At 40.3% G+C, this 24,427-nt stretch overlaps 2 protein-coding genes across 2 annotated transcripts in view; both read left to right on the top strand.

Moving 5' to 3' along the window:
- LOC126212753 (pre-mRNA 3' end processing protein WDR33) overlaps positions 1–13,834 on the top strand; it is a 183,996-nt gene extending 170,162 nt beyond the window's left edge. Inside the window, exons 15-16 of the mRNA XM_049940161.1 lie at positions 2,416–2,569; positions 13,346–13,834. Coding sequence (XP_049796118.1) covers positions 2,416–2,569; positions 13,346–13,834 — 643 coding nt within the window. The remainder of the gene's footprint in view (positions 1–2,415; positions 2,570–13,345) is intronic.
- Positions 13,835–22,190: 8,356 nt separating this feature from the next.
- Positions 22,191–24,427, top strand: part of LOC126212752 (uncharacterized) — a 408,628-nt gene continuing 406,391 nt past the window's right edge. The window contains exon 1 of the mRNA XM_049940160.1: positions 22,191–22,610. Within this exon, the coding sequence (XP_049796117.1) occupies positions 22,521–22,610 (90 nt within the window). The 5' untranslated portion in view covers positions 22,191–22,520. The remainder of the gene's footprint in view (positions 22,611–24,427) is intronic.

Raw genomic sequence — 24,427 nt, 5'->3', positions numbered from 1 at the left:
TTTCCTTTACTGCTTCCTCAACATACAGATTGAATAACATCGTGGATAGGCTACTACCCTGCCTCGCTCCCTTCCCAACCACTGCTTCTCTTTCGTGCCTCTCAACTCTTGTAACTGCCACCTGGTTTCTGCACAAATTTTAAATAGTCTTTTACTCCCTGTATTTTACACCTGCCATCTTCAGAATTTGAAAGAGAGTATTCCAGTCAACATTGTCATTGGCTTTCTCTAAGTCCACAAATGCTAGAAATGTAGGTTTGCCTTTCCTTAACCTATCTTCTAAGATAAGTCATAGGGTCAGTATTGCCTCATGTGTTCCAACATTTCTGTGGAACCCAAACTGATCTTCACCGAGGTTGGCTTCTACCAGATTTTCCTTTCATTTGTAAAGAATTCGTGTTAGTATTTTACAACAGTGCCTTATTAAACTGATAGTTCAGTAATTTTCACACATGTCAACACTTGCTTTTTTGGGATTGGAGTTATTATATTCTTCTTGAAGTCTGAAGATATTTCGCCTGCCTCATACACTTGCTCAGCAGATGGTGGAGTTTTGTCATGGCTGGCTCTCCCAAGGCTATCAGTAGTTCTAAAAGAATGTTGTCTACTCCCGGAGCCTTGTTTAGACTTAGGTCTTTCAGTGCTCTGTCAAATTCTTCATGCAATATCATATGTCTCATTTCATTTTCATCTGCATCCCCATCTATTTCAATAATATTGCCCTCAAAGACATCACCCTTGTATAGACCCTCTGTATACCTCTTCCACCTTTCTGCTGTCCCTTCTTTGCTTAGGATTGGTTTTCTGTCTGAACCGTAGATATTCATACAGGTGGTTTTCTTTTCTCCATTTTGCACTTCCTGTCGATGACATTTTTGAGATGATTGTATTCCATTTTGCCTGCTTCATTTACTGCATTTTTATATTTTCTCCTTTCATCAATTAAATTCACTATGTCTTCTGTTACCCAAGGATTTCTACAAGCCCCCGTATTTTTACCCATTTGATCCTCTACTGCCTTCACTGTGTCATCTCCCAAAGCTCTCTACTGTATTTCCATCCCCTGTTTTTGTCAACCGTTCCCTAATGCGCTCTCTGCAACCTCTGGGTCTTTCAGTTTATCCAGGTCCCATCTCACTAAATTCCTGCCTTTTTGCAGTTTCTTCAGTTTTAATCTAAAGTTCATAACCAATATGTTGTGGTCAGCTTCCACATCTGCCCCTGGAAATGTCTTACAATTTAAAACCTGGTTTCTAAATCTCTGTCTTATCGTTATCTGTTTGAAACCTTCCAGTGTCTCCAGGCCTCTTCCACATATACAACCTTGTGTCATGATTCTTAAATCAAGTGTTAGCTTGATTAAGTTATGCTCGGTCCAAAATTCTACCTCTCTCATTTCTTACCCCCAGTCCATATTCACGTACTACTTTTCCTTTCCTTCCTTTTCCTACTATCGAATTTTAGTCCCCCATGATTATTAAATTTTCGTCTCCCTCATCTATCTGAATAATTTCTTTTATCACATCATACGTTTCTTCAATCTCTTCATCAAGTGCGGAGCTAGCTGGCATATAAACTTGTACTGTGGTGGTAGGTGTGGACCTTGTGTCTATCTTGGCTACAATAATGCATTTACTATGCTGTTCGTAGTAGCTTATCCATGTTACTATTTTTTTATTCTTTATTAAACCTACTTCCATACAGACCCAGCCAGAGGCTGGAAACTGTCCAAGATGATGATGATGATGATGATGATGATGATGATTAAACCTACTCCTGCATTACCATTATTTGACTTTGTATTTATAACCCTGTATTCACCTGATCAGAAGTCTTGTTCCTCCTGCCACCGAACTTCACTGATTCCCACTATATCTAACTTTAACCTACCATTTCTGTTTTTAAATTTTATAACCTACCACCCAGTTAAGGGATCTGACATTTCATGCTTCAAACCATAGAACGCCTGTTATGTTTCTCCTGATAACGACATCCTTCTGAGTAGTCTCCGCCTGGAGATCCGAGTGAGGGACTATTTTATGTCTGGAATATTTTACTTAAGAGGTATAATCATTTAACCATACAGTAAAGCTTGTGCCCATGGGAAAAATTATGGCTGTAGTTTCCCCTTGCTTTCAGCTATTCGCAGTGCCAGCACAGCAAGACCGTTTTGATATCTCTCTGTTGTGGTTGCACCTATGGGACAGCTGTCTGTATCGCTGAGGTGCACAACCCTACCCACCAACGGCAAAGTTCATGGTGTGCTGGGGGGGGGGGGGGGGGGGGGGGTTGTAGGATAGATTACATCTCTCTGTTCAAGTTCACAGAATAATATACCAACAGATATTTTCCTTGTTCCTGGAAAACGGAGATATCATTACAAATTTACAACTTATGACCTGTGTTGTTATCCAGATATCGAGACGTCGGCCCGGTGGAGGACCATGACATGAGGCAGCAGTGGGCACCCAGTGGGGGTGGGGGACCCGCACCTGTCCCTGGAGGCCCACGGAAGAGGCGCTGGGGAGCGGACAATGGCTCGGACGATGGACGACCTTCTACTCCACAGGTGCTCACTCTATGGACTCGTCATAATGTTACTGACCTTTTACGTTGCCTCAAGCTTCTTGTTGAAGTTCACCTTAGAGAAACCTGTTTAGCTAATTAGCAGGTTCACTCACAGTAAATAACGGCTTACTAGCACAAGACACTCAAGTTCACTTGTTTCATTCATTGCATGTATTGCTCTAAACCGACCTTTATCAGCTTGTATTTTGTAATTTTAAGAATTAATATATCAATGGTCAGCACTTCACACAATCTCTGAGTGACTTGACAGAGTTTCTCAAATGGTGATACCAATAACGAATAGTAGCTTTACAATAACGTCACATAAATGTTCACATTTTGAGTATTGAACACAGGCTGTTAGAATAAAATAATAAGATAACATCTGTACTGATTGAACGATAATGCGCCATTAACAAAAATTATGCAGTGAAATGCAGATTGTACTTGATTTCACTGTTAGGCCCAGACTAACATAGATTTATGCATTCAGGCTACTGAGCGCTGACTGACAGACTTCTTGCACAGGGCCTGTTAATAGACACATGTGTAATGGTAAAATATAAGTTTATTACATGTTAAGTATTAACATACAAATGGGAAAATTAGAAGATTCAAAGATACAATAGGCATTTAAATGAGTTTGTTTAACTAATAGCTATGTAACTAGAAAATGAGAAAATTGTCAGTACGATTTTATGGGACAGCAATTTAATGTGTATTACTTTATGCCTTAGGATGCATCCTATCACCTGATTCATTTTTTATAATTATGTCATGTCATAATTATCTGTTCTTAATTTGATTCAGTCTCTCTTCATTACCTGTCCTATCTACCGATCTGACCTACAGTATTCTTTATAGCACTGTAATTTGAAAGCATCTATTCTTGTCTTGTCTGAACTGCTTATCATTCATGTTTTGTTTCCAAGTCACATATTTTCAGAAGAGACTTCATGACATTTATTCTACATCAGAATGTTTCTCTTTTTCAGAAAAGATTTTCTAGCTATTACTACTATGCAATATACTGTAGAGCCATTACTTCTGCCATCGTCAGTTAGTTTGCTCCCGAAATAGGAAAATTCATCTACTCCTTTCAGCATTGTATTCCTTTTCCAAATGTATATTTAGTTTATATTATTGGTTCCTCAACATACAGATTGAATAACATGGGGTACAGGTCATAACCTTTTCCAAGTAAGTTACGGGAATGTGGCTATGTGACAACGTCAACAACCGACGATATTTTGACAGGTGCCATCCCTGTCATTTTCGAGGCAAATATGCAATAAGAAAGCATTGTGCTAGGAAATTTAAAATCTTGGTATGCAGAGTGTATGTGGAAAGGCAAAAGAAACACACAGGGTAAACACTATCACCAGTACACAATCAAAGGTGATAAATGTCAGAAGTTATCAATATTGAATAGTAATAATTAATAGCTGAGGTAGCATTAACTCCATCCTTATGATCCGGGGAAGAACAGGAGTAGATTCAGAATTTAAGCCAAAAACCTGCATTTCTATACATAAGATCACTTCCTTATTTAATCTCAACTGATTCCTCAGTAACACTCTCCCAATAGCTTGAAGTTCATGCCAGAATCTTGTTGTTGTTTTATTCTATAGAATGACTGCTGCCAAGATAATGTTCTACTACAACAGATTCATTTGGCTTTTGTAAGCATATTTGACACTTACGCTCAATACATCAGCCCTCCACGATCCTGAGAGTTTGACCAATACTTGAGGCACCACAACTGCACAGTGGTCATCATAAAATCCACATTCCTTAAGAGAAATGCCATTGAAGTGAGAGAAAATTTGTGTGTTGGCATATCATGAGCGCGTATTATAATGTCAATATTTTTCTATACTCTTGTTACTTCTGATGTCCCCACATAATTTATCCATTATTGCCCTGCTGAATGAAAATGAGATGAGTCATTCATCTTTCCAACAAGGCAATGCTACTGCTCATATGGCACATCATTCCCTATGACTTATACATGTAATATTTGGAGACAGAGTAATTACAAAAGGTCCCTGGCCCCTGCACTCGCTGGATACGTCACCACCCGATTCCTTCCTTTTGGGTGTGGCTAATGAGCCAGATATGGAATACACGAAGAAACTTGTGGACCCTCTTGTTTGCCAAATGGGGTCATTATCGAGGCAAGAGGTAGTGTTATGTGGTATTAGTGTGATGTCTTGGGCCAGTGTCTAATTTTTTGTCCAGTATGCTTGGATGGGTATGCATGTTACCATGAAGCCAATGTGAGCATAGTTATGGTAAATTGATAATATGCAGCAAAGGAGACATTGCATTTAGAGTGCTAAAATTGAAATACGAGGGTGGTTCAGAAAGTAACCTCCGATTGGTCACAGTGCGGGTTTTGGGGGGAGTAGCGACGCCATCTGTGCGTTCACGCACTCAACAGGTCAGTCGGCATCAAGCCGTGGTCGAGTGAACGTCGTACCTGCGCTAGTTTAGTTTTTGTGGTAGTTTGAAATGTGTGCTGCAATAGAAAACCCCGCCAAATGTGAAGTGCGTGCTGTCATAAGGTTTTTTACAGCCAAAGGATATTCTGCAGCAGCTATTCATCGTGAGCTTTGTGCCGTGTACGGACCAAGAGTTATGAGTGAAGGAGTTGTCCGTGAATGGGTACGTTTATTTAAAAGTGGACGAGAAAACGTTCATGATGAAGAGAGGAGTGGTAGACCATCATTGGTGACTGACAAACTCGTTCAGACAGTTGATGCACAAGTTCGTGAAAATCGACGTTTCTCAATGTCGGAGTTGTCTACTGGTTTTCCACAGATTTCTAAGACTCTCTTGTACGAGATAGTGACAGCAAGATTGGGTTACCGTAAGTTCTGTGCACGATGGGTGCCCAAAATTCTTACCGACCACCACAAAACTCAAAGAATGGCCTCTGCATTAGACTTTCTGTCACGTTACGAGGACGAAGGAGAACCACTGTTAAACAGAATCGTGACCGGTGACGAAACCTGGATTACGTACATGAACCCTGAGACAAAAGAACAATCAAAGATGTGGGCACATTCAAATTCGCCTACCAAACCGAGAAAAGCCTCGCAAGATTTTTCTGCCAGAAAACTGATGGCAACGGTGTTTTGGGATGCCAAAGGGGTGTTGTCGGTTGAATTCATGGAACGTGGTATGACCATTAATCAAGACGTGTACTGTGAAACAATAAAAAAGTTACGACGGGCTATACAGAACAAACGCCGTGGTATGCTGACTTCCGGTATCGTTTCTTTGCACGATAACGCCCGTCCTCACTCTGCTTGCAGAACAACGGCCCTTCTCGAGTCCTTCAAGTGGGACGTTATCAACCGTCCACCTTACAGCCCAGACCTGGCACCAAGTGATTATCACCTCTTCATGCATTTGAAGAAATGGCTCGGGTCACAGCGGTTTGATGACGACGAAGAGCTCAAAGATGCGGTCACAGGCTGGCTCCAGGCACAAGCGGGTGATTTTTATGCAGAAGGAATTTCAAAGCTTGTGAAGAGATACGATAAGTGCCTCAATCGCTATGGAGACTATGTAGAAAAATAGTGCAAAGATGTAGTTGTAAGATGTATATATTAAAATATTTTTATTTAACTTGGTGTATTTTTTTAAATCAACCGGAGGTTACTTTCTGAACGGCCCTCGTAGTTTGATATTTTCAGGGCTTCATTAAATTTTCATCATCATAGCTTTGATGTGTTCTACCTCTTGTTAGAGATAAAGGTCCCTCTTGTTCGAGATAAAGGTCACAGTGACAGACTGGACTGTAATGTAGCCATATGTCTGCATTAGGTTGATAGGCTGCACTTCATCGTGTCCTATATGCGGTCTCCTTTATAGATGAACTACAAGTTCCTAAAACTAGCCCAATAAACTGATGTCAACTATTCTCCTTCCCTACTACTGTTCATGAGTGCTCATTCTATAGCGTATTACTTAGAAAAGTTACACCTAGATATTTAATTGATTTGGCTCTGTCAAGCAGCTCACCATTAATACTGTCTTTCAACATTACAGGATTTTCTTTCCTACTCATCTGCTTTAACTTACATTTTTCTACATTCAGAGCAAGCAGCCAATCATTACACTAAGTACAAAGTCTGTCTAAGGCAGTTTGTATCCTACAGTTACTCGTCGATGACACCTTCCTGTACACCACAGCATCATCAGCAAACGACCGCAGATTGCAGCTCACTGCGTCAGCCACGTCATTTACATATACAGGAAATAAGAGTGACCTTATAACACTTCCCTGGGGGCACACCTGATGACACACTTGTATCCGACGAATACTCGCAATTGAGGACAACGTACTGAGTTCTACTACTTAAAAAATCTGTGAGCCGCTCAGATATCTGGGAACCTGTTCCTTATGCTCAGACATCACAAATAGTTTGCAGTGGAGCACCACGTCAAATGCTTTCTGGGATGTGTGATCTGCCTGTTGCCTTTCATATGCAGTTCTCTGGTTATCATGTGATAAAAGGGCAAACTGTGTTTTGCACGGGCGATGCTTACTGAATACATATTGATTTGTGGACAGAAGCTTTTCTCTCTCAAGAAAATTTATTATATTTGAACTTAGAATGTGGTGAAGATTTTTGCAGCAAATTGATGTCAAGGATATTGGTTTGTAATTCTGGGTTGCATTCTTTTATCCTTCTTATCTACAGGAGTCATGTGTCTTGCTTGGGACTTTCTGCTGGGCAACAGGTCTTGATAAATGCAAGCAAAGTAAGGGGCCAGTGCCATTGGCTTCTCTACAGCAGGGTGCCTATTAGTTTGTTCTTTATATGGAAGTCTTTGTGACATTGAAACAACAAAATGTCTGTACAATCCTCCTGTTTGAGTGATTTATTAAATGTGAAATTCAAAACTTCACTTTGGTTCTGAGCCGGTGAAGCCAATAACTGTGATGTGACATGAAGTTATTTATTGGAAGGAAAGTTGTGGTGACAGACCAACCTGCAGTGTAACCCGAGATCTTGGTTAGGTAAAAGGTGATAGTTTGGTTGTGTGTTGCAATAAGTGTGATGCATCAAGAAGCTGGCTAAATTTACCGAATGTTTCTAATAACTATTCTGAAAATGGCCAGTGGCCACAGGTTGGTTACACCTTGTATAACCTTGTTTTGTCATTTTGGACTGGTAAAACGCTGTCTTCCCCCTTTCCCATCCCTTCTCGAAGCCTTAAAAGGATGTCTATCTGTTGATTTCATTGGCAGCTTGTAACCAGCTGTTTACCATGAACAGTGAGTTGGGGTGTTCCTCATCATTTTGGATTATTAGTTCATCCATATTGGAATTCTTAAGAGTGTGAGAGAAATTCATACATTGACATACGATTATTTTCTGTGGCAGTCATATAAATAACTCTTAGTAACATTGTCTTCTTTTGTTTTGATTAATTTTTCTAACTGTAGGTTCTTGAAATGATGCAATGTGGATAGCAGTATATTATTTCGTCATTGATCACCCACGTTTGTAAAACAAAATTCATTGATATAATGGATATTTAGGTTATCTTCTGTGACTATCATAATTATGTTTTTTTCCATTACTTTATTTTTCTCCAGAAGAATTATCAATATTTTCATCCTCACTGTTGTAACTTAATAAATTGACATCAAGTAAAAAGATTAATTTCTATGATACTTTATTTTGAATAAATCTTCTTGTGTAATAGTTTATTGAATGCTTGATACATCTATTGACTTGTCTGACTGAGTGACACTTTTTTAATTTTTATTTATTTATTTATTTTTCCAAGAGCCTTCTGTTGGGACTGATACAGCCCCTCCCTGAATTCCTCTCAAGTGCAAACCTCTTAATCTCAAAGTAACACTTGCATCCTATTGTTCTCAATTGTTTGTTGGACCTATTCCAATCTATGTCTTACACTACAGTTTTTACTGTCTGCAGCCCCATCTAGTGCTCTCTGGCTGTGTACAATACAAATAAAATCAGTATGAACAGATGAAATTGGCCATCAGTCAGCTATCGAAGACCAATAAACATTTATGTCATGCTAATTGCAGAACTCAATTAGAAATTTTCTTTTATGCTTTTGTTTAATTACACTGGACAACAATGAAAATGTTTCGGGCTTAAAAATAGTAAATTTACATGTACACTCCTGGAAATTGAAATAAGAACACCGTGAATTCATTGTCCCAGGAAGGGGAAACTTTATTGACACATTCCTGAGGTCAGATACATCACATGATCACACTGACAGAACCACAGGCACATAGACACAGGCAACAGAGCATGCACAATGTTGGCACTAGTACAGTGTATATCCACCTTTCGCAGCAATGCAGGCTGCTATTCTCCCATGGAGACGATCGTAGAGATGCTGGATGTAGTCCTGTGGAACGGCTTGCCATGCCATTTCCACCTGGCGCCTCAGTTGGACCAGCGTTCGTGCTGGACGTGCAGACCGCGTGAGACGACGCTTCATCCAGTCCCAAACATGCTCAATGGGGGACAGATCCGGAGATCTTGCTGGCCAGGGTAGTTGACTTACACCTTCTAGAGCACGTTGGGTGGCACGGGATACATGCGGACGTGCATTGTCCTGTTGGAACAGCAAGTTCCCTTGCCGGTCTAGGAATGGTAGAACGATGGGTTCGATGACGGTTTGGATGTACCGTGCACTATTCAGTGTCCCCTCGACGATCACCAGTGGTGTACGGCCAGTGTAGGAGATCGCTCCCCACACCATGATGCCGGGTGTTGGCCCTGTGTGCCTCGGTCGTATGCAGTCCTGATTGTGGCGCTCACCTGCACGGCACCAAACACGCATACGACCATCATTGGCACCGAGGCAGAAGCGACTCTCATCGCTGAAGACGACACGTCTCCATTCGTCCCTCCATTCACGCCTGTCGCGACACCACTGGAGGCGGGCTGCACGATGTTGGGGCGTGAGCGGAAGACGGCCTAACGGTGTGCGGGACCGTAGCCCAGCTTCATGGAGACGGTTGCGAATGGTCCTCGCCGATACCCCAGGAGCAACAGTGTCCCTAATTTGCTGGGAAGTGGCGGTGCGGTCCCCTACAGCACTGCGTAGGATCCTACGGTCTTGGCGTGCATCCGTGCGTTGCTGCGGTCCGGTCCCAGGTCGACGGGCACGTGCACCTTCCGCCGACGACTGGCGACAACATCGATGTACTGTGGAGACCTCACGCCCCACGTGTTGAGCAATTCGGCGGTACGTCCACCCGGCCTCCCGCATGCGCACTATACGCCCTCGCTCAAAGTCCGTCAACTGCACATACGGTTCACGTCCACGCTGTCGCGGCATGCTACCAGTGTTAAAGACTGCGATGGAGCTCCGTATGCCACGGCAAACTGGCTGACACTGACGGCGGCGGTGCACAAATGCTGCGCAGCTAGCGCCATTCGACGGCCAACACCGCGGTTCCTGGTGTGTCTGCTGTGCCGTGCGTGTGATCATTGCTTGTACAGCCCTCTCGCAGTGTCCGGAGCAAGTATGGTGGGTCTGACACACCGGTGTCAATGTGTTCTTTTTTCCATTTCCAGGAGTGTATTTCTATCTGCTGAATTTAAAAATCACCATAAAAATGGCAGATTAGCTCTTGTTTGGAAGATAAAGTGACATTCCATATTTTAGAGTGAAGATTTTAAATTTAGAGGGATTTTTTTGGGGGGAGGGGGGGGGGAGGAGTTGGCACACCTGTCAAATAACAAAATACAAATGCTCTTCAGCTATTTGTAAGTCATAAATGTAGATACTGTTGCTGTGACTGTGAATTACATGTAGTTTCTACTCAAATTAATGCAAAATTTCTGGTTTGCAAGTGCTTTTTTAGTGTAAAATTTGTAAAAATGCCACAAAAATTTGTAAATATGGTGAATAACTTATATTTGTGGTGAAATAACATTTATAACATTTTCCTCACAGGAACGCAATCTGATGCCTCTTGTAAAGACTGCCTATCAGTTTTATTTCGGTATGAAAGTAGGGGACCAGGATAAATCTTGGGCTCCACATATATGTTGCAACGCATGTTCAGTTACACTGCGAGAATGGCTGAAAAACAAGAAACAATCTATGGTTTTTGCTGTGCCTATGATTTGGCGGGAGCCTACAAACTATACAGATGACTGCTATTTCTGCCTGACTCCACCTATAAAGTCAGGATTGTCTATGAAGAAAAAAAGAACAGTTCAGTACCCGAATTTTCCATCTGCTATTCGACCCATTCCACATTCGGATAGTTTACCAGTTCCTACTCCACCCGAAAATTGTGTGTTTGAAGTAGAAAATGAAGACAGTGTGGAACAAGAAGAACCAAACAAGCCTTCCATATCCCATGACCCTTATTTTGAGGGAAAAGATGATAAACCGCATAGACTGAGTCAAGCAGAATTGAGTGATCTCATTAGAGACCTTGGCCTGTTAAAGGAGAATGCAGGAATTCTTGGGTTTCGACTACAGCAATGGAATCTTCTCCAAAGTGATGTGAGAATCTCACAGTACAGAAAACATCACGTGGAACTGCTTCCCTTTTTTGAGAAGAAAAATAATCTTGTTGTTTGCTGCGACATTAATGGCTGGATGAAATCTTTGAATTTGAACCATGATCCAACTGAATGGAGGCTATTTATACACTCCTCCAAGCTTAGTTTGAAAGCCGTGTTACTTCACAATGGGAACCTTCTTTCATCTATTCCTGTTGGTCATGCTGTTCACATGAAGGAGACGTATGCAAATATGACAGCTCTCTTGGACTCAATTAAATATCATGAACACAGATGAAAAATCTGTAGTGACCTAAAAGTCAGTACCATACTCTTAGGAATGCAACTGGGTGACACAAAGCATTGCTGCTTATGTATGTGGGACAGTAGAGATAGGAAATTGCATTATATTAAAGAAGACTGGCCTGCAAGAAATCTTCACCCTAGTGAGAAAAATGTCGTTGCCAAGCCTCTTGTGGACCCAAAAGACGTTCTTCTTCCACCCCTGCATATCAAGCTGGGTTTGATGAAAAACTTTGTCAAAGCTATGAACCGAGAAGGACGGGCCTTTAAGTACATAAGAGAGAAATTTTCGAAATTAAGTGATGCAAAAGTTAAGAAAGGCATTTTTGTCAGACCACAAATAAGAGAATTTGTAAAGGATCCTGCATTTGACCAAGTTTTGGAGCGGAAAGAAAATGAAGCTTGGGAAGCCTTCAAGGGTGTTGTTCATGGAGTTTTAGGCAACAAAAGAGATGTCAACTACAAGCATTTGGTGATAGTGCTACTGCAAAAATACCGTAACCTTGGATGCAACATGTCCCTTAAGATCCATTTTCTCCACTCCCACCTAGACTTTTTCCCTCCTAATTGTGGAGCTGTTAGTGATGAACATGGTGAAAGATTCCATCAGGACATTTCTGTTATGGAACAAAGATATCAGGGCCATTGGAATGAAGTAATGCTTGCGGATTACTGTTGGTCTTTGTGTAGGGATTCTGTGGAACTCCATTACAAGAGGCAAGCTAAAAGACGACGAAGTCAGTAGGTCACCACACGATTCTCTTCAGACACGACCATCTGCAAAGTATTTTTCCAGCAATTTAGAACTCTTAGCATGTAATTACCAGTTAAAAAAATCAAATGCACTTTCATTGTTGTTAGCATGTATGTAATTAAAATGTATCCCCCTTCTCTCAATCCGTTAATATGTAATACTTCCACCTAGTGTATATCAGAGAAACTAGAGCTAATAAAAAATTTTCATTGTCATATTTGTTTTTCTCAACCCAAAATTAGTGGGAATTGCCTCATGAAGTGCTCGAAACATTCAAAAATTATTTTTTTGTTGCCCAGTGTTACTGGTCTGAAACACCACAAGACTCCTGACAATACAGATCCCATCTTCACACGTTTGCTGTCTGTCGGCTAAAAGGACACACTGATTGGCACTGTAAAATATCACGTCATTAGAGAACTACTATAGGTCTTATCATGATTTTGTAAAATACACACAGAACAGAAAGAAATAAAAAATTAATGAATATTTTGAAATAGTGGTAATGTAAATACACTAAAATATAAATGATATGAATATAATAGAGGGAAAAATTCCACGTGGGAAAAATATATCTAAAAACAAAAATGATGTAACTTACCAAATGAAAGCGTTGGCATGTTGATAGACACACAAACTCACGCACAAAATTCAAGCTTTCGCAACCAGCGGTCGCTTCATCAGGAAAGAGGGAAGGAGAGGGAAAGATGAAAGGATGTGGGTTTTAAGGGAGAGGGTAAGGAGTCATTCCAATCCCGGGAGCGGAAAGACTTACCCGTCAGCGTTTTTCCCCATAAGGTAAGTCTTTCCGCTCCCGGGATTGGAATGACTCCTTATCCTCTCCCTTAAAACCCACATCCTTTCGTCTTTCCCTCTCCTTCCCTCTTTCCTGATGAAGCAACCGTTGGTTGCGAGAGCTTGAATTTTGTGTGTGTGTTTGTGTTTGTTTGTGTGTCTATCAACATGCCAACGCTTTCGTTTGGTAAGTTACATCATCTTTGTTTTTAGATATACTAAAATATAAATGTATAGATGTCTACTTTGCTCTGGCATGAAAGACGTCAATGTTACCATCGGTATTTGTGACACTATAGAATACATTCTTGTGATGTCAGTTATTATTTATTTAGGTTGCAATGGTTTCTCATAGTTTCTAACATTTAATTTGCAACTGTTTTTCTCTTTGCAGCCGTACCTGCAGCGTAGCAGCAGCGGATCGGTGCGGACCTACGACCGCGACCAGCGAGGGAGGAGCCCCATTCTGCCCGACTACGAGCCTTACGGCCGTGCGGAATATCGGCGTGGTGGGTTAGGCTCCGGCAAGCTACCACCACCCAGGTACAGGGACGAGGGCTACGACGGCTATCCGGGGTCACCCTCCGAGGGCGGCGAGGACGTCGGCCCGGAAGGAGACGCCGGTCACGACTGGCCACCCCCCACTGGCGGACCCAGGGTGGCAGGAGGTGGCCTCCTCCCACATCCGTACCCACGCCCGAGGGACAGCACCACCAGCGGGGCCGACCTCGGATCCGGTGGCTACCGGGGCCGCTCTCCTAACAGCTACCGCGGTGACACGAGAGGGGGCGGGCGGGGTGGTGGCCGCGGAGGTCGGTATTCGTCCAGGGGGCGGGGGTCGATGAGGGGTGGAGCTGGGAAGAGGGGAGGTGGAGGCTTCTGACAGAGTCCGCAGCCGGAGCCGGACAGTGAGGACTGAACGTGGATCGGAGTCCCGTCAGCTGCGGCTCTGTCGGACGGCCACCCCTGATGGTATCAGTTATTCGTCGGTGACTTGTTTGCAAAGATAGGGTTGGCCATTTGTCCCTACAGGAGGTTTGTCACTGCAATATAGGGAATTGTAAAACTATTCAAATTATTAAGGACGCACGGAAGAATATTACGTTAGTGTTCTCGAGTGATGTGTATACACTACAAGACTGTCTGTGGTGTGACCTCCTCTGCTCCTATGGGAAATTATTTCCTGAATTGAAAAAGAAGAAGAAAAAACCACTTAAATTCTGACAGTCGTGCTTATTTGATGCTTTGGGAATGGACCCATCTGCACTGTTCCGTGCCCACACACTGAGAATGTGATTTGGCCAGCCATTCACTGCCAGTCTAGCCTCCTTATGTAGTGTAGGGTAGTGTAATAAGATGTGCCTTGAGTAGATGAAGAAATTTTCAACACTTCTGCACTTGCCTTAGGGCTAACTACAGAACCCTAAGTATAGGAATCTTCACCAGATGCTAACTGATCTTAAAGCTCCTCCTAAATGGCCCACATTTACCTATGGAAGCAAAGCATGTATCTTTATGTTTAAGTCTGAAAGTGAGAAATTATTTTTTTCCACTGTGCATTGTACAAGCTTTCATCTTGCAGTGTTGCACCTCACTTGACCATTTAGTTCTTTTATTATTACTGTTACCTTTCCTTATTTTTTGGTGATTTGGTGAGATCTTATCATGAGAGGAGTACAGAAACTTACATTTGTATAATGATTTATTTTTGCAAAATATTCCACACTTTTTTTGCCAAGTAAGCAAGAAGAGCACTGAAACAGAGATAAGTTCATATGGTTACTGTAACCCAAAGGGAAGCCATTATTGTAAGCATTAAGTACCTCAAATGAGGAAGATGACTGAACATGAAAACATAGATTAAGAAACTTCAGATTGGAAAGTTAGGAAGTGGGGTGAGAGAGCAAATGGGAATTGGACTAATTTTCTGAAGACTTTCACACATGAAATTTCACAATCAGTTAACAGAGTTGTTGTGTAAATGATTCGTCTCCTCTTTACCTGGGTGGAAAAAACAATATTTGTATTGGCATCACCAGGGGGAGGGGAGGTGCCAACTTCAACGTATTATTGAAATTTAGATTGTGTTGAACTTTTAAAATAAAATGAGTTCTTATTTTCAGTTATCGATGACAGCACTAATCAGAAAGTGTTTTAGCTTCTTGAAGCACAGTTGTGAGCTGTTAGCGTAATTTGAAAATACATTTTTTATTTCTCTAAATTCAATCTAAAAGGCAATGGTCCTAAGAAAATGTGCGGCTGCCTTGCATTTGTGTTTGAATCAGGGTATCGGGAGTGACACAAACATGCTTCTGCAGTTATTCATTTTTCTCTTGGTCGTAGTGCTCCTGTTTATACAGTACCCCAAAGTGAGAAATCACAATCGTTTCTCAAAAGTATGGCCAATTTGCATATGAATTTGCATCTAATGCTCTTGGGAGCATAAGAGAATACCAGCAGTGTTCATTAATTGGGGTGTACAGAACTTTGCTGTGTAAGGTTGTGTTGGAAAGAAACATGCATTGATCTCAAGCAGGGATGCTGTAAATTAGTGATTATTTTTCATGCCAATAATTTTTAGGCATTAATGTATATTTAACAGTATAGAGTAAGGACATATCATTTTTCACCTTTCAGGAACTTGTGGCCTTTGTGTAGGTTTTTGGGATACAATGTGCTTCCTTTAGAACTGCGTAGCTCAGTATGGGTTTCTTTGTTAGTTGACTGTCTGCCATTTCATTCATTTTTATTGCAGGCTTTGACAATGCACAGGATGTGGCTCTGTGTTAAGGGAAAGAGGAAACACATGGAGCAGAATGATAAATGGGCACAAATAAGAGTAAAACTGGGGACACTGAATGTGAATTTATGTGTGTTATGTCTGACTTGTTGGCTGTCTGACATAGCTGACACTCAAGATCGGATCCCACTGTGTAGCATTTTTTAGTTTTCTTTCTACATGCACAGATTCCATGGAAATATTCTTTTCAGGAGCGAGTAGTTTACCTACACATCATTTTAATTTTCCTTTCAAGATGCATTTTAAGCCATTTTCAAATATTTTTATTATTATAATTTTTATACAACATGAATAGTGATTTTTTTCCCCCTTCGTTGTTACTTGGATGAGAGGGTGAATGGAGAACAAGGTGGTGGAAGGTTTGAAGTGAAGTTGTGTACTTAAAGAAAATGGGAAGAGTATGAGAGTGGATATGGGTCTATGTAATTTGTACAAGTAGCCTGCAGTGTTACAGAAACTGATATTTGCTACCCTGTTTACGTTACTTCCACTGCCGGAGGATTTACGTCATAATTTCGAAGCAGGGAGCACTGGTGTTTTATCTTTTCATGTGTCTTGAAGAATCCATCACAAAGACAATCAGTGGTGCACCAGATGTAGATTAGTGTGCTTTGAGAATATTTTCTGTCACGGTCATCTTGCATTACTACTAAAACATTTTATATTAACTGAGACCTAATGGAGCAGAGGGGTGGCATCAGCCTGTTTTTTTGATACCAAGTAAAGAAAAGTATTGAAAAGTGTCTTCCTTTAGTTCAGAGTTTCCATTGTGACAATGTTTCTGGCGCACGCATGGATGAGCTTGAGTGCGCCTCGCGCGCGCGCATGTGTGTGTGTGTGTGTGTGTGTGTGTGTGTGTTTTGTGGGTTGAGTGGGGGCGACAGCATCGTTTTGATCATGTAAATGGGAGTGTTCCTTTAGAAACGTGTGTTGATCAGGTCGTGTTGATATCTGTGACCAACACAATGCATTATGAGCAATGAGAGATTAATGAACATAACAACGAAAATTTTGTGATAAAGTTGGCCTTAATCCAAATTATAGGAAGGGGGTACTGGAGTTGATGATGAGGTATTGAGGTAGGATATGTCTCACTTGTTCTGAGAAATGTCTCTTACAAAACATCGGATAAGGTACACAGTTGCTTTATTGTTTCCCTTACTGCTTTTGCTGTTCTAAAAGCTTACCTTTCTGCAGCTCACTGTTTAATTTCTATGAAATAAATTGCAAAATGTGAGAGTCCGACTGCACTTTGCCTGTGAAACTACATTCCGCTATAGCAGCTAACATGAGAACATCATCGGCAACTTTCTGCTGAAATGAATAACACTACAGTAATTGTTTTCGACATATGAAATCTAAGTTCTGAATTGTGGAAATATGATACTATCTGCAGCAGTGAGAGATCTACAGGGGATATATACTGCCTTCGGGAAACTTTCAACATTATATAGACATCTGTAAACATTGCCTGTCCTGATCCAAAACTGTTGATTTGAATTAGTAAAAATATTTTTGAGAAATAACTTTCCCTATGGAGTATACAAGTTTGACATGGAAAAAGATAGTCAATTGTGCACTGCCAGAACTGTTATTTTCAGTTTCTGCTGTGCTTTCTGTAGACTTGCATCATAGTAGTGCTTAGCCATAAACATTATTAATACAGGTTAACTTGTGTCCACCAGCATTCTGTGTACTTAAGAGAAATATGTATTATGATTTTTTGTCTAGTTTCTGTTTCATACCGATTTCCATTGTGATTCAAAGAAAACTTACTGGTCTTGCGCTGTGAATAAGACTGACTGGGTTCTTCACCCAATGCATCCTTTTGCAATTTTTTCCAATCTTTTTTGTGGAATCTTTTAATCGGTGTCATATCAGTGAAGCTATCATTCATGATTGGCAGAGAATTGTATTAATTTCTTTTTTTAAGGAATGGTTGCAATTTTCTATAGTGGCCCAATAATTTCCTCTGCTGAATTATTTTCCTGTTACCAGAACCCTGTATAAAATGTTGGTAAATTGTTATGTATTGTATTTATGTTATGAACAGAATTTCCATGTATTTTTAAAAGTATAATCAGTTCTGTGTGTTCCTTCCTGTCCATCTAAATGGCCAGGGACTGAACATTCACATTACTTTTGCATGTCAAGCTGAAAGAATTGTTATTTTTGTATTTTATTCATGTAATAGCTAAATGTAAATGTGAGTGATCCTTCCTTTTCCTGATTTGTATGTCCTAACCCTGTACTGGAAAAGTTCTTTGAGTATTGCACTTTGTCTGTGGTAATTATATATTTTTCCCTTTTTTAAAAGGCAGAGTTGTGTACCAGGTAAGTGATTTAAGGATATATGAGACTCCTTGTGTTTATCAAGCAGTATGAAAAATTCTTTTGTTGACAGTTTGTGTGCCAGCCACTCAAATGTAGGGTTCTACACATCTCGTTTTTATAAAACTGTGAAATGGAAAAAGTAAAACAGAACATTAACAAATTTGAGACTGACACTTATGCTGCAAAATGAGCCTTGTATAACCCACTGTTTCTATTTGTGTCATTATGCTGGTATTGCACTTTATGAGTTGTATGTGCATTTCATCTCACTCTCTTTGTTTTAAAAAAGAAAACAACCACACCCTATCAGCCTCCTTTCATATATCTGTGTTCCACTTGAGATTTAATAATAATAATAATAATAATAATAATAATAATAACAACCCCTCCCCAGTGGAGACTGCCCGATAATCAATAGATGGTGGGTAAAGTCAAGGAAAGGGTATGGTGAAAACTAAAAGCAGTTTTCAGTTCTCCTTTAAATTTTTGCGAACTTGCTGTTCTTCTGTTGAAATGATGACCCTATTGCAGCTTTTCTGTAGTAATTTATCGTAATTATTGTATGCGCATATTTTTTTCCTTTCTGTAATTTTGCCATTTCTGACTTGTTCAGTTGTTTACATCATCATCATCATCATCATCTCAATACTGTCCCTGTAGATTGCTCTTAAGTGCCATGCGCAAGTTTAGACTCAGTAAGAGATTGTGAGTGTTCCAGTCAGTAAACCTTTTCCCAACCGCTGAGAGAGGCTGTGCGGGGAGTGGAGGAAGTGAACTCTGCCCATCTCACAGACTGCCGCAAGGAGAACAGTGCAGATGGAGCATTCTTTGCCTCTCTTACCCAATGCTCACTATGCAATTCAAAAATACCAGTGTTACAAAAGAAGATGCCTTTTTTTTCCAAAATCAAATTATTTATTCTTCAACAGAGTCCCATTTCAGGGATATACCTTTCCACAATGTCCCGCTCATTCTTTTTAATCCTTAAAAAGTGTTTTTGAGCTTTCTTTAAAATATGCCTCTGTGTTGGTGATTCCCTCTCATGTGAGGACAATTTTTTACCTGTGAGACATTTCTTGATCTTTGGGAATTAGAAGTTGCAGGGAGGCAGGTTGGGTGAATGCAAGGGTGGATCAGCATTTTGTAACACATCTATTTTGTGGCAACATCTCCAGATGAATATGGTGGTGCTCTATCTTTGTGAAGCAGTGATTTCATGTTCATCAAATGGTCCCGTGTTTCCTTTAATTTCTTGTGTGAACCATCCAGTATCTCACTCACTTGTGGTATCTTTTGATTCCCCCCCCCCCCCCCCCCTCCCCCTGGGAAGTCTGTAGTATGGAATCTTTCACATCCCAAAAAATTGTCACTATTTCTTTTACGGCTGATATAGCCTTCTTTGTAGCAGATTCACAGGAAACAACACATTGTCTTGATTATCACTTAGTTGCTGGAATATAAAGATAAATCCAGGTCTCACCGTCTCATCAGTGGTGATGGTTTGATGCAAAAAGACTTTCTGATTCCGCTTAAATTACTCCAATTTCAGCTCTGAAATTGAAAGCCACGCCCACTTATTCAGGAACTGCAACACCTATTGCGTTGACATTTTTTTGTCACCAACTTATTGTGCAAAATATTGATTGCTGTTTACATTAGTAGACATATGACGTGCTATTTCGCACACTTTCATTTGACAGTCATTGAGAACCATATCGTGGACTATTTCAACAACTTCTACAGCAACCACATTTCCTGTGTATATCCAGTGATTGCTATCAAAAAAGACTGTTTGACCATCTTTAAATTCATTGAACAGAAGTCTAATTACTGTCATAGATGAAGTAAGGACACTACAAACATTCGCCAATTTCACTTGTATCTCATCACAATTTTCAAATTTTTAATTTGTAATTATACAGTCTCACTGCATATACCTGTGCTGCCCATATAGTATCATTGCATATACTTGCATTGCACATGTACAACCTCAACTACCGGTGTCGCCTGTGTGTACATTTCACAACTCTTGTGTCACACATCATTGAAATTTGTGTGATGCTACATTTGCCTGACAGTAACCACTGATTGAGAATAACTCTTGAAAATGAGAATAAATCTTTAAATATATTGCGCTAAGCATAAAAAAATGATGTGATAACTTTGTGACTGCAATCATCATTGGATATGTTTGCAGACTTCCTGTAACATCATTTACAATGGATCAAATTCAGTTAGAATAACCTACTCCTAAGAAGTTTCATGAGAATACATGATTATGATTGCATAATGTTTAGATTGGTCCATGTGTGGCACCTGGTTATATTTGTGCCACAAAGTTGGTAAGCTTTGTGTGATCGCATTTGGCGGAGGCTAGTCATTGTGTAGTTGGTACGAATTTTAAACAGCAAGTGTTTAAGGAGTGTGGGAATTACAAAGATTTAGACAGACATTGCTACATTGTACTTGTAATTTAAGTGGAGCATTATTTAATTTTTTGTTATATTCCATTAATGTGAATTTTGTGTACAAAGTAGGCCTAGCAATGAAGAACTGTATTCAGAATTTTCCAGGTGTCACAGAACACACTTGTCATAAGCATACAACATAACTAATTTTCCCTTTCTGTTGAAAGCTTTCTCTACAGTCTCCCCATTGAGAAAAATTTTAAAAACTGTTGTGGGAGTAACTTTCTTTTTGTCACAGGTGTCACCATATAGGCTTAATGATACTAGTTAAACAATACACATGACTTATTCTGTCTTCCTCAAATTGCCATTACCTTACCAAACAAGTTGATGCACTGGTAAGATGCTCTAGTCAATTTGGGAGAACAGTGGTCCAAGTCCCTGCATGAAAGTCCAGATTCAAGTTTTCCATGGCTTCCCTAAATCCCTTAAGCCAAGTGCCAGAATTATTTCTTTTCCATACCTGAGCTTGTGTTCCATGTCTAATGAGTATCTCACCAATGGGACATTAAAATCCTATTCTTCTTCCCTTGAATCCCATATCCATCTCATAACTATTCACCACTCATTCTCCAATCTGTATGCTGTATTTCTTCAAGTCACATTTCATATTTGTGCAGCAGTACTAATTATTTCTTTCCGGAGTTTTACCCTTGGTACTTAAGTTAGTACTGGGTTATGTATATTTATTGGACTAGTAGCTGCTCTTCTACAGTCTTTCTTGTGTGCCATTGCCCCATATTTGTCTTAATTGACTATTAAGGAAGAAATTCTAGATAGCTGCCGTAAGTGATTAAAGAATGTAAATAGACAGGCACAACCTTAAGGATATGGGCAAGGATAGAGACAAATTCCTGCCACAATTATGGTGAGTTAAAGATGTAAAGTAATATGCAGTCCAGGATAAAATTTTGTCTTGAGGTAGATACTGAACTCTTATCTTTGGGAATATTCTTATCTTCTATCTGATTATTGGGCATTTGATTTCCTAACGCTCTCACAAGGTGTTTGTGTGAAATTCAATGATGGCTGTGCTAGTATTCTCCAAAATCATATCTAATGCTTGCTTTTGTTTCTGCTAAACTTTGTTAAGAATTTTGCAAGTGTGTTGGTGTGGTACCAAATTACACTGTAATATTTGATGGCACATTATACTGCTTAAACGACTCGGGGGTCACCGTTGCTTTAAACTACCGATTCGTATCTGGAGTGATGCAATGTAAGTGCCCAATGCTGTCAGGAGTGGTGCTTAAGGGCTCTGGCCGCTATCAGCAGTCTTTCTAGTACTTCCCGGTGCCTCATAAGTAAAGTACATGTTACGAATTCTTTCGTAGTTGTAAACAAACATGTGCGTGTGCCCGTAGAATAGATTTACTGCCAATTCTCACCTAACTGCCACAATTGAGACTGGCGCTTGTACTTTTATAGACGTCTATTTTATTTGGCTGACGCTCCAAGCGGGAGTCGTTTGTTTAGATTGGTCCGCGTGTGGTGCCTGGTTATATTTGTGCCGCGAGGTTGGTAACCTGGGTGCGGTCGCATTTGTCGAAGGTTGCTCATTGTGTTGTCGACAAGAATGTTAAACAGTGAGAGTTTAAGGAGCGTGAGAACGATGAAGATGTGAGACAGACGTTGCTAAATTGTACTTATAACTTGTGTGAATATCAACTTTTTTTTTTTTTGTTATAACGTGTTAGTGGAGTGGAAGAAAGAAAGGCTTGCCTATCTGCAAGCGGGTGCGTTTGTTTACTTCGCGACGAAGCGTTAACTATTGTCCGACCAACACGTCTGCTGCGTCAGTGTTTGTGTTAAGTGATTTGGAAGGACGATAAGGACCGATTCAAAGACGTGTGTCTATGGCGTGCACGTACGATTTTGATGACGCTTGGTCACGCTACTGAAATAGCTCGAGCTGTTTATAACCGTGCGTCATAATACATCTGGCACCGCGGCATTCCAGAGCAAACATGACAACTGCCAAAGGTCCTGGATTGTACGAGTTCCTCATCGAAGCGGAGCTTCAGCAATACTATGCCGGTATCAAGAACGATCTCAAGGTAAGTTAAGTGCTGCATTTGCGTGTGAAAGTTGTACATAGAAAGCTGTGGCGCGTGAACTAGTTTACGTGATAACTAGGTTGCGGTGCTGGGAGCTTTTCCGGGATTGGTACACTGGATGCGCTTGTCAACAGAATGAAGCTACTTGACACTTGTTAACCCAGTGCAGCTCAGTAAATATTTCGTTATTGGTAAACGAATTTCGTCGACACGGCAGCTTTTGTGCTAGCCGAATAATGTTCGCGATGTTCTTGTATGATATAATTGTCAAATCAGCTGTTAGTATGTCAAACGTATGTAACGCTCTCTTCATTTTCTGTAACGAAAAACACAGACATTTCCCCCCATGTGGAAAGCAAATAATAGATCGCAAACATAATGAATAGGTGTATTTTTTTTTTTTTTTTTTTTTTTTTTTTTTTTTTTAAGTGTATGCCATTCCATTGACAAGATATCGTATCTCGGGACTTACCCTTTTGTATAACCCGTATATAGTGACACTGTCGAAACGAAGTTGTCTTATTGTGGGATCAACTCTTGTGCTGATCTCTCACATTCAAACTAAAAGATAGGGATAGTGAACTGAACTAAACAATACTACTAGAGAGTGATCTATTAAGTACTCCCAGTGCAAGAAAATAACAGCTTACTGCATTTCTGTTTATGTAATTGTAAATCATTATTTAGCCATAACGTAGTTTTTATTGAAATTCAACGATTGGTGTTTAAGTTTACGTTTGACAATGCTATTTTTCCAAGAAAATATGTACTTACATATGTAAATACTTGGTACTACTTATAGTACATTACTACTATTTACAGAGCGTCACATCAAACACTTGGACTTGTCTTGTACATGATAGAACTCTTCAGTGCTTGAAACTAGGTATCCATATAATTTGTAGAAAGAGTGGTTAATGCAGTATATTTTTAATATGGTGGAGCCCCAGTTTCTTGTTTTATGTTGAGATGGCAGCATGTTGAATTTCTTCCCATCAGAGGACATAATTCCATTATGAGTCTAGGACAAGAAGGCAAAGTCTACATGTGCGCAGACTGTAGTCCAACTGAAACTGATTTTTACTGTCAGGGGGCAAAAATAGTCGATGGGTAAATGTGTTTAGAAGTGAGCGTGATAATTCAGAGGGCTTAAAAAAAAAAGCCTAGTGGTAAACAGCCACCCCTCCCTATGTAGAGGTCCCAATCAGAGACTTGCATTGGTGGTATTTCTTTTGTGTACTAAGTTGTTCTATTCCACAATGTATTTACAATTTCAGTTTTGCGATGCATGATATGTGAGTAGTGCAACATATTAATATTTACTGACTCCTTATTGTCCAACTCACACATCATATCAGATTAAATGCCTGTTTAGTAGCCCTGAAAGCAGTGATCCTCCATGTCAATTTCTGTGCTTTATAGTAGGTTTATATTGATAACACCAAGTCTTGTCTTCTGTGATGATTTCCTCCTGCATTTCGTTCAAGTCACTGCAGATGTCTGTGTGTCGACATTTTTGTTTGGGAGTGAAGGTGTGCAGGACAAGCTTTGTATGCACTTCACAACAATATTGACTTAACACTGCCTGGTCAAATACATCTCTTTCATTGAAGGTTGTTAGCTCAAGCTGCCACCACAGCTACTGTGCTGATGTCTTTTATATATGTTTTTTGGTCAGATAATGTATATTGCATCTCATATAATTATTCTCCAAAACTGATGACTGCTGACAACCCTTCAGTGTAGCAGTGTACCGGAATACGCTGGCTGTCAACAGTGCATCTCCACATTACAAAAAAAGGCAATAGTTTTCACAT

This window comes from Schistocerca nitens, chromosome 11 (assembly GCF_023898315.1).
Source record: "Schistocerca nitens isolate TAMUIC-IGC-003100 chromosome 11, iqSchNite1.1, whole genome shotgun sequence".
In the NCBI taxonomy this organism is placed as follows: domain Eukaryota; kingdom Metazoa; phylum Arthropoda; class Insecta; order Orthoptera; family Acrididae; genus Schistocerca; species Schistocerca nitens.
Note: the sequence above shows the minus strand (reverse complement) of the source record. Positions and strands in the feature narration are given on the sequence as shown.